The sequence below is a fragment of the Megalops cyprinoides genome, chromosome 21 (genome assembly GCF_013368585.1).
Source record: "Megalops cyprinoides isolate fMegCyp1 chromosome 21, fMegCyp1.pri, whole genome shotgun sequence".
NCBI lineage: Eukaryota > Metazoa > Chordata > Actinopteri > Elopiformes > Megalopidae > Megalops > Megalops cyprinoides.
The window spans coordinates 4,558,432-4,570,115 of NC_050603.1; the positions used below are offsets into that span (position 1 = coordinate 4,558,432).

General features: G+C 45.8%; 1 protein-coding gene across 1 annotated transcript; it reads left to right on the forward strand.

Moving 5' to 3' along the window:
• The first annotated feature begins 272 nt into the window (after window positions 1-272).
• Window positions 273-11,331, forward strand: LOC118796251 (tumor necrosis factor alpha-induced protein 8-like protein 2). The gene is made up of 3 exons (XM_036555059.1): window positions 273-548; window positions 9,363-9,685; window positions 10,105-11,331. The coding sequence occupies exons 2-3, from the start codon at window positions 9,368-9,370 to the stop codon at window positions 10,345-10,347; spliced, it is 561 nt and encodes a 186-aa protein (XP_036410952.1). The 5' UTR covers window positions 273-548; window positions 9,363-9,367; the 3' UTR covers window positions 10,348-11,331.
• Window positions 11,332-11,684: the final 353 nt, after the last annotated feature.

Genomic DNA, 11,684 nt, shown 5'->3' on the forward strand with positions numbered 1-11,684 from the left:
AACAGACACACATGTCAGGGCAGGCACTGACAGCTGAGAGAGCGAGAGAGAGAGAGAGAGAGAGAGAGAGAGAGAGAGAGAGAGAGAGAGAGAGAGAGGGTGGGAGACAGACACACGGACACAGAGATTGAGAGGGAGTGAAAGAGCAAGGGGTAAGGGGGAAAAAGACGGAGCCTGTCAAAATAACTAAGAGACAGATAGAGGGAGAAAGAGAGGGAGAGAGGGAAACAGAGAAAGAGAGGGAGAGGGAGAAGACAGTGAGAGAAAGGGAGAAAGAGAGTGAGAGAGTGATACAGAGAGAGAAAAAAAAAACACACACACTTAGGGGCGTGTCACCTGCAATTAGTTCCTCAAGGAAGTAGAAGTCAGATTATCTTGACGGCGAGCTGCAGAGAGAGAGAGCACAGCGGTGCAGCTGTGTGGATCCTTCCCTTACCGCCTCGCACACGGGCACCGCTTCCACTGAGCAGCGACCGAAGACCTGAATGCTGATCACCTGACCAGCGCTGATCACAGAGCAGGAGAGAGGGAGACCCGCAGACACGCAGGTAAGGACCTCCTTTCTCAAGTCACTTCCCAGCTCTCTGCTCTGTTCCTGGGGGCCAGCTTGGGGGTGTGGGGGGAGGGGGGGGGGGGGGGGTGGGTACTAGCGTGCTCGGTCTCTTAAACACTTCCCCCTTCCAGTGCCCATGTGTTGGGAAAGCGTTCTTTTGAAATCAAACTGTGCTCTGTGTCACCAATACCCCGACACTCCTCTACACTCCTGCCAATCTACTTGCTGCTACTTTGAAAAAGAAAAGAAAGACAGAAAGAGAGGTAGAGGTAGAGTTTTGCGGCGGAGGTCTCTATCGCAGCGGTGCTTGCGTGAGAGGTATGTGTGGGGCGGGGGGGAGGGAGCTGTGTTCAGTCACGTCGGTTTTGTGGGAACGCGGTTTCGCGTGGACCCCTTCCAGGGCGTCTCGGCGGCGGCACGGGAGAAACGCTGGGTGAACGCTACAAGCTGTGACAGGACCGACACTACAGGCATGCAGCCCAATGCCTGCGCGCAGTCCAAACGCACCATCCGGCCCATATCTGAAAATCTGTATCCGCTCACTGAGAGCGCATCATGTTCACGGGATCTTTGCGCCTTTTTGGGCTTTGCTTTCTGGGCAAAAAAGATTTTGGAGTGATAGAGTGTGATTGTGTGAGAACATGAAGCAGGACAGTGCCGACGGCCGGCAGATACAGCCTCGGCCGTTTCGACCCTTCAGTTGTACAGACCTGAGGGCGAGATCGTTTCAGATACCGCGTCTTGCAGAGCAGATCATGCTAACGGATTGGAGTTTCACTTCCTTTCAGAATCAGCGAAAACTTAAAAAAAAAAATCTCAAAGGCTTCTGTCTGAAAGGATGATCAGCAGCACAGTGTGTGTCTAACTGCTTTGAAGTGTGTGCTCCTAACTGGAAGCTAATTTGAAGTTTTCTGGAAAACGCCCAGAGGGGCTTTGAGGACGAGCCCAAAAGGGGCAAATTTAGAAGGTGCTAGAATATTCCATGCTGTGAATGCAGTGTACAGAGACAGGACCTCAGCGCGAAACCATTGCCACCTCATCCCTCGTGTCCACCAGGCTGTCACTACCCACAACATATTTGCTGAGCAAAAGCTGTGCTCCGTGTGGCCTTACGGTTTGCAATGGACACCATCTCAGATGAGGCTCTTCATGGGCAGTATGTTCATGGTCCAGCACTGCAGGAAAAAAGCAGGGAGATTAGGACCACTGCGCTCTTGTGTAGAATGCTGGGGGCTACATTAATGACAGCGCGGGGGGGGGGGGGGGTACCCATAGAGGCCGCTGACCCAAAGCCACTGACCACACTCTTCTAGTGTCCCAGAGGCCTCTGAGGACAAGGCACTGACCAGTCAGGGGTTTATTAGCCCCCTCAGGTGAACCAAAGTTAAGACACCGTGTGTACACAGCATGGGGGAAGTCCAGGTTTTATAAACAAAGACGTCTACAGATATCTGAGGTATGCCAAATATTCACCTCACCTGCACCTAATGCCTCCAATCAGCTCTGTTTATAAACACACCCACGAGCTCGGTCTGGTTCCCCTGACAAAATAAACGAGGACCACACAGACAGGCTTATGGCCCGTATCTGTAAACTTGTGGGGACATCACTTAAAATACCACTCTCCAGATTTACAAGCTAAGACTTCCTTTCTACAAAGATATTTTTTCTGGGATTTGCAGGAATTAAGCAGAAAACAACAATATTTACTGCTCCTAAGGAGAGTCCTGAAGTCCTTTTTTTGATTGCCATAAGGAAATACGATGAAAAATATGCAAGAATATTTTTCTTCATTAATGACTATCCAAAGGCAACTGTGTGTGTGTGTAGTGTCTGTGTGTGTGTGTGTGTTTGTGTGTGCACGCATAGCCATGTGTTCGCATTTCCATATGTGTATCAGTGTATATGAACCCACTTATTCATATTCAAATGATCATATTCAAAATTTTGTATTGACAGAATTCTTAATAGAAAAGTTGGCTGGAGAAGTGACAAGCAGTAGTGGAGTTCCCAAAGTAGTCCTTTTCATAATACTACTAAAAGTGTGACAAGGCATTCATATACTTCTTCTGGTTTTCACCTGTCGACCTCCACTCTACCCACATTCATACACTTAAATTTATGGTTAACAATGAAATGGTCAACAATGGCAAAACAACTATTGAAATAAAATTTGCTGAAAATAATTCCTGAATTTCCTGAAATTAAAGTTGCTGTTAATATGTAAGCCATCCTATTTCTTTGGTTCTTTCTGTGGAGCGAAAAGTTCCCTTTTGCCGTAGTTTAGGGAGTGTGAGCCCTGAAAGTGAGCAGCAGTTTGCATGTACACATATCACATTGGGTTTCGTCTGCCTGCGGAAACGGTACCGCCGTTTCCGTGGCAACTTGCGAAAAGACGGATGTGAAATCGACCAGAAACCAAAAAGAGGGCAACGGGCGCTCACTTTACGGGTCTGTTGCAATAAAACAAAAACAGGCGCAAACGTCAGTGCCTCGGGGGCACGGACGAGGGGTCCATCCACCCGTCTGTCGCTGTTCCGACACCTGCGAGAAAAGCTGTGCTACCGTTCCCCACGGCCCGTGGAGCATGTCTGGATTCATTTCCTAAAGCAAATTCAGACATAAATGCCAAAAAAGCCAGTGTTTAAACATCAACTATTGTGAGTCGCGAACACTTCCTCTGGAGCATGACTCTCTGCGGTTGTGTAACGCAATCGGCAGTGCTAAAAAAGAGGAACCACTCCTATGGCCGCTGAGAAGTTGTGCCCAAGCTGTGTGCAACCCATTCGTTTTCACACACAAATAGCCGCTTCGCCCCGGTGCCATTCATAAATCCAGCTGTTCCAGGCTGCAGGCCGACATGAGCGGAAAGGAACTGCACAGATTGTTCAAGACCACACGGGCAAGGATTTCAGAGTCATTTGGAGCTTGAAGCGGTCACAGATGGATGTTGGATGTTGTATCATGGGTTTAATGGAATTGAAACTAATGTATGGTTTCCAGTCCTTACACTCGATAGGCCTTGCGCTGAGGCAAGCACTGAGTCGTTACTGATGCAGCACTTTGTTGAGGTTTAGAGAATGAAGATCTGAAAGATCACTTCAGGCTAACTGGGAGGTCAAACTCGTGTCCTTTGGATGGACGTGGCTGTTAGTGTAAGAGAACATTTAGCTGTCTTTTTCACCCTTGTTAGGGAAGCCATCATGTCCAGCACCAGACCAATCAGTGTCAGGCAACGGGGAAGACAGTCTTTGATCCTTCCACATGCTGTACCATCAAAGATTGGTCACGATTGGTCACATGTGAACTGCCTCATCAGCACTTTGCAGCTTTGCATGAACCAGCACGTGACCTCGTAGTGACCCACTGTAATTGTGCTACAAGGCCAAGGACCTCCATATAGGCTATGGTAATGGTTAGCTGTTGAGGTGTAAGTAACCCCTTTCCGAAGAATCTGACTTTGGAGAACGCTGAGGGCGTGCGCGCATGCTCTGAGCTCGGGAAACCGCAAGCACTTTTCTCATACTTGTCTGAGCAGGCAATGGTGTTTGCAGCCTCTGTCTGTCTCTCTCTCTCTCTCGCCATTTTCTGCACACAGGAAGTCAGAGACTTCCTTAAAAGTGTACCAATCGAGACAAAACGAAAAACATTTTTTTAGGTCACCGCGCCGTACCTAAACTTGTTGACTGTGCTACCTTGCGGCTTATGAGGTAGAGAAAAATAGCCTAAATAGGTGCTGACAGACTATCACCAGGTAAACTGTGGTAAAAACAGGCGTAAAGGAATACAAGTTACAAACTGGCCAAAACAGCATTTACGGTCTATTTTAAAGAATTTCTTCTAATTTTGTAGCAGTTTGCAGCTAGTCTATCTGTTTTTTTCATTTAGTTGTGTGGAATCAAACTCAAAGCATGTCAAGAAGTATGCTGCAGAATGTAAGGTTGCCATGCAGAGATAGGAAAAACATACACTATGTGTATACACCAAATACTGTCAAAAGTCATGGAATCCCAAGCTGTGGATGAGTATCTCTCACCTGGACTCTAACCTGTGTGTATTATCTCATTAGAGTCCAGAGCAATGAGTAGTCATTTCCTCTCCACGTGCAGGTTAGTAAACCTCAGTCAAAGACAATAGACACAGTGGATGTGTCACAGGAAGTGACTGGAATTAGGTACTGCAATCAGTCTCAGCATGCTCCAGTCAGCCAAATTCTTGGCTGGTTATCATCTTACATTTATTTTCTTTTTGATCCATGTTTTGCAATGCAAATATGGAGCCTTTAAGCACTCCTAGGCTGCAGGGTGAATCTGTGACTACGCGGCAGGTGCGTCATAGTTCATTATGAGCAGGAAGTCACAAAGAAAGAACAGTAATAGTGTTTAAGTGGAAAACAATTAATACACGTGGATCGTCAGACTGTTCATTGAAGGTATTGCTTTTAATTTTAATTTAATTACTTCTTTAATGGTGCAACACTGGTACCCCTTCCCCCAGACCCGAACCTGAGACTTCATGACCCATTCTAGAGCCATAACCATTCCTGCAGTGAAACCCAGAAGGTTGATTCCCTGTTTTCATAGCTCCTCCAACATCCCCCAGCCCAGCCCCAACCCAAAACAACTTTCACTATGGGCTTTTGCGACCCAGAGAGCACAAAGACAGGTTAACTGACGCTCGTTTTAAAAGATGGCGCCCAGTGAGAGATGTCCACAAAAAGGGACCCTGGGGTCAGATCGTGTTTTTTTCCCATCCGGCCGGCGGGCGGGACAACCCGATCCCTGCGAGGGGGCGGGTGGGGAGGTGTTAGGGCTGGGGTATGATGCGTGCTTTTCCATCATAAACACGGCGAAAGGGAAGGTAGAGGAGAGAGGGGAAGTGTGACTCATTCACAATTCAATGGTGGCCGTGATCTCCTCCTTACTCCTCTCTCACAGGCATCCTGATGACAGGGCGCTCCTACACCACTCAGAGATGAGGCAGTTACAGGCTGGCTGCTTGATTAGGTTACATTATTGCGATTTAGCTGATGCTCTCATCCAGAGCGACTTACATAGGTTACAATTTTTCACGTTACCCATTTATACAGCTGGATATTTACTGGATTAAGTACCTTGCCCAAGGGTACAGCAGCAGTGCCCCAGCAGGGAATTGAACCGGCAACCTTTCAGTTACGAATCCTGCTCCTTAACCACCATGCTACACTGCCACCCCAATCACACATGCTGCACGCTGCTTGCTAATACTTTTACTAAATGAATGCTTCTGTTGTTTTCTGTGGCTGTGGAGAAGCCACGGCTCTTGTTCTCTTTAGATGTCTACTGGCCGATATACCAAGCACACACCATGTATTCAGCCTTTATGATGCTAACCCATAAATTCTCAGTATGCCCAACAAAATGCTTTGCCTGAGATTTTAGCAGGACTCCCTGTCCCTTAGACCCTGCCAGGAAACCTGGGGAGAGTGCGCGGAGCGTGTGGAGGAAGCAGGACAGGCACACAGTAGCCCTGCCGGATACCCCCCCCCAACCCCCCGCCATTCACACATCGACAGGAAGTCCCCAGTACCTCCAAATCCAGCAGGGTCTGCTCCCTGTAACAACACACCCCTCCCATCAACACAAACACACAGCCAGAGGGCAGGAGCGATTTATGCTCCTTTATGCCTTCCTTCCTATGCCCCCCCCCCCCCCCCAACAAACACACACACACACACTCACACTCACATACACAAACACCCCCCCCAACACACACACACACACACACACACACACACATTCAAACAAACACACACAGACACATACACATAAAAACACACATAAACACAAACACAAAATCCAACTACCCCCCCCCCCCCCCCCAAAAAGTGAAAAGACCAACTCAACTGAACAGCACAAATGCTTAAATAGTAGGCATTGCCTTGCTTTTCAGAAATTCTGGCCTGGATTCAGTTAACATTCAACCTGAAATATGTTGCTGTTTTTCAGTACACACACATTGGCACTGGCCATTTTCTATTCATTTTGGTGCCCTGTGAACTCACCAAACCATTATTGTGTAGAAAAGAGTAACAGCTTTATGTAATTGTGACTCACAGGCAAACATGCCTGATTGAACGCAGGACCTTTATAAATGAAAAGGAGAGGTCATTTTTTTTAATACTGTGGAATACTGTTCTTTCATATTTTTCTGTGATGTTAGTTCACTGGACCAGAGACTCAGATAAATATTCATGCATTTGTTTATTAGGCAGGGGCAATGTATGCTAATCAACATTTCTGCAGATGCATCTATGGTGTGAGTGCCAGCGTTAGCCATAATGCTAATTTTCGTCTGCATTTCTTAGGCAGGTGGAAAACAGGCAACAGTAGCACACAGCAGGCAAATGCACAGCAGGTAAAAAAGAATACATCACGTCGTACAACAACAGTGCTGTCAGAAATGATAAAAGCAGCCCAAATAGCATATAATAGCAGCAACAGGTTATAGCAGTGCAGTGGTAGCCACAGCATGGCACTTAATATGACATAATAGCAGCAACATGTACAAGCAACACAGACAGTAATAACAGCAACATCAGCGACTACATAGATTAGCTGAGGACGTGCAAGGCCCACACAAATGAGAACCATCTCCTGCAGCACTCACAGAAGCCTTATCAGCGCACCAGGCGGTTTAGCTTGGTGGAGAGGCCCACCCGCAAGCTGGTATTCGTGTGTCACGCCCAAATGAGACAGCCCTGTTGATCTGCCGCTCGCTCGGTCAGCACAAACACAGAAGCTAGCTGAGATGCTGTTACAGCTACGCAGTCAGCACACGGAAAGCCAAAGGTGTGGTACGTAGTGGTTTGCAGCCTCTCTGAGCTGCTCTTCTCAGGCACTTAAAGAAGGCTTGAATAATGATATGCTCACACTCACTGGTTTGGAGATGTTGTTAGCCTGGTCTGACACTGTTGCTCATTCAACTCACATAACATTGCCTTACTGGCACTTAGCAGATGCTCTTATCCGGAGCAACTTACACAGGTTACAATTTTTTTTTTTTTTTTTTTACATGTTACCCATTTATGCAGCTGGATATTTACTGAGGTAGCTCTGGGTTCAGTACCTTATCAGCAATATGTAATTCCTATGTATGCCTACTTCAAGCACATGCCATATAGTACCAACGACAATTACACTGTATTATATAACACTATAGGATGTGGTGAAAGACAACATGTTCAGTCACGTTATAACAAGGAGCCTGGTTCAGGCCAGTATAACAACCTCAGCCAGTCAGCCACATGTTAGGAGAATGTCTGAGTATGATGTAGCTACTCAAACCAGGTAATGGTATCATTGGAACATGGTGGACCAAGCATCTTAGCGTGGACTTGGGACACACAGCAATTAGCTTGTGGCTGACAATGGTATGAGCTGATACACAGGAAACACTGCTTGTAAACTATTCTTCCCAATTAGCATAGCTGTGTGGCCAGCTTTTTGTTGTGGTTGGAAACACACTTTGAAACAGAAGCCTATCTGGGGTATTCATTCTGCTTGCCAAGAAATTATAGCCTACATGTTGATCAAGAAAGAGGAAATTAAGTGATTAAGCTCTTATCCAATAAAAACGTGCGCAAACAGCATTTATGACTGTTTACACAGGATTACAGCCCTGGTCATGATGTGTTGCGCTGTGTGATGTGTTGCATTGGGTGTGTGTGTGTGTGTGTGTGTGTGTGTGTGCGTGCCTGTGTGTGAGTTCCAAGGGTGACCGCTTCACTTCCCTTAAATGTCCCCAGTTTCTTTTTTCCAGTCTAAAATTACATAATATTTGCTGATGTTAGGTTCTGAGCAGTCTAGTGAACCCCCCAGGCCACTGCCTTTAATGTTATCTTCATGCTAATTTCCCCCACCCATATACATTTTAATCTCTTTCATTTAATCATAAGCACACAAACATTGTATGTATATAAAACTGGCAAAATGGACACTACAGAAACATTAAACAACAATATAAGCAGCAACTGAATGTTCAAACAAGACACTTCAAGAGCAGTAATAATAAGAATAAAACAACCAAATTGAAAATATTCCAATAATACACCTATAAAAATGAGGCTCTTGTCAGCTTGGTACAGCCTGTGGGTTGCCAACTCTCAAGGATCTATCATACATTTACTTTCTGTCAATTTTATCCAACCTACAAAGCAAAGGTACAGAAGTACATTTAATACAGTTCCAGAACAAAAGTGCCAACATAAAATGACAGATCACATCTGAAGATGTGTCAAGCCATTCACAATGTGGTAATAACTATTGCCATTGGGACTACTGAAGTATCACAATGCATTTCAACATGTATCATAATAATACCCCACAGTAATACAAAAGGAAAGGAAAGATATAAGTACTGATAGATAGGGGATCCACAGTGCAGTTTTAAGAGATGGATCTTCAGTCTGTGACAGAAGATATCCAACAACTTCACTGTCCTGACAGTTATGCCAAAATCATTCCACTGGGAACGGAACAGCTTCATCAATTTTATTTAGATATGATGAAATTATTAAAGGAAACGTTACCTGCCTTTTCTCACACTGTTAATGTCTAGACAGCAAGATGTCCATGAGGCTTTGTGTAAACACACATGTGAAGCAGTATCTCTCTCTTTCAAAGGAACAGTATCATAACAATACGCTACAACACCTCAACTCTTAATTTCCCTAGGGAAATCTTTTCTATTCTGCTCTCACCGCTGCTAACCCTCAACACCTGTCAGCCCCCTCGTTTTAACAAGTGCATTCCTTTGCTCTTGCCCAAAGCTTCAATGGAGACCTTCAACTCCAAAGACTTGGCCATGAAGGCCCAGAAGAAGATCTTCAGCTCCATGGCCAACAAGTCGATGGTGCACATGTTCATCGATGACACCAGCAGCGAGATCCTGGACGAGCTGTACCGTGTCTCCAAGGAGCACACAGGCAACAAGACCGAGGCCCAGAAGGTGGTGAAGAACCTGATCAAGGTGGCAGTGAAGATCGGCGTGCTTTACCGCCACAACCGCTTCAGCACCGAGGAGCTGGGCATGGCCCAGGACTTCAAGAAGAAGCTGCACCAGGGCGCCATGACCGCCATCAGCTTCCACGAGGTAACCTGAGCCATGACCCGCATCACTTCCTCTGCCCCTGCTTTCTACCTTCTAGCCTGACACGTTGCTCGTGACAGCTGACCTTTATCATGGTGAGCTGCAGTAATGAAAGTATTCCTTTAGACCACATTTTGGAATTTACTGATTTGCTAAATTGCATCAGCTCAGTCTGAACAAAGAACTTTGCTTGCACAAGAACAGTGTCCCATATGGACCGTTTGAGCATCTGGCTCAGAGTCCAACACTCCACACCGGGTTCTGTAAATAGTGTTTTGGATTGAATAGATGCAGAGAATACAGATGACCAGACTGTTGCTTCATTTTCAATGATTGTGGAATGTTAATGGCTTAAATGTGCCTCAGAAAAGGTCAAAGATACTTTTCACTTCCAACACTCACATGTTTCTGCTTTGCTCCAGGTGGAGTTCACCTTCGACAAGGCCGTGATGTCTGAGATCCTGACGGACTGCCGGGACACAGTCCTCAAGCTAGTGGAGAAGCACCTCACGCCCAAATCCCTGGGGCGCATCAACCACGTCTTCAACCACTACGCCGACCCCGAGCTGCTGACCCACCTGTACAGCCCAGAGGGGTCAATGCGGGCCCACCTCACCAAGATCTGCACCGGTCTCAACAAGCTGGTGGAGGAGGGCAAGCTATGAGCCGCCGGCGTCTCGCGTCAGACTGGAGGGAGTCGGGCCGGAGGGGGACCCAGGGACAGCCCAGGGGGGAGAGGTCGAAGGCCCCACCCTCCTTGCCTGACATGGGGGGGAAGTCTGTGGTCAAGCAGCAGGCTGGATCTGTCCTGTCTGTCAAACGCAAGACCCGGGACATGACGCCCAAAGAGGATTTCCCATAGCGAGAGACAATGAGCTCATTTTGTCCCGTCTGTTATGTGTGGGTGTGACATCGTACCCTGCGTGGTCGGTAAATGTTGGGACAATTGGATGGTAATCCGCATCCCTGGTTGTTGGAGCCACTCTGAACTGCTCTTATCTCTATTTCTCTCTTATCAGTTACAATAAGGCTTTTTTTCTTTTTGATTTTGGACAATTACACTTGAGGCTGCAATCTTATGATTAACAAAGCAACTTGTACCCTGCAGATTTTATACTGTGCAAAGGAATTGTTTGTATGAACAGTATACCTACAGTATGAGAACATAAAGTGACTTTATTCAGTAAGGGCCTCTGTAACAGTGAGGTATTTGTCCTAGGAAGCCAAGCCAATGATTTTCAAAGGTTGTGATTTTTCACGGAAAACTTTGAAAGCTTGGGTAGATAATGTACGAATTACATGATTAAATGATTTTCAGTATAAACATTAAAGGACATATTAGTAAGCAAGAAAACGATAAAGCCTGGGAAGTTGAAAGTGGAAACAAAACTGTACTGCCCTCTAGTGTTGGACTGAAGTGTTACAAGTGTTCTTTACATGTGGATTGCCCAGAAATAACGCCTGATATTTTTTGCTTTGTTGTTAAGGGGTGGCATGGGAAACAAAAATCTGTCAAAGAGAACTGAAGCATATCTATAGAATTATATACTACATGTGCATTCATGTACATGAAGTAAAATCTATACAACATAAATCTATGTTTTGTTTTGTGTTTATTTTTATAAAATATGAGGCATTACATTCTGGCAACCCACACATTCTTGCCATCTCAGAGAATGAGGGACAATATGTGTGTGTGTGTGTGTGTGTGTGTATGTGTTTGTGTGGATGTGAGCATGTATGTGTGTTTGTGTGGATGTGAGTGTGTGTGTGCAAAGCTACAATACAGATCAATAATTAAAGTCTGCTTCACATCATCTTGTAAATGAACTAATGTCGGATTTATTAACTGTACCTAAAACTAATGAAAGGCTATTCAAGATGACTCAGGATCTTGTCTTGGACAGCAGATTCTGTAAGACTTGACAAAATCCCTCCCCCTCTCTCCCTCTCCCTGATATTTGCTTTCGATTCCAAATTTGAAATACCACAGAGATTGTGA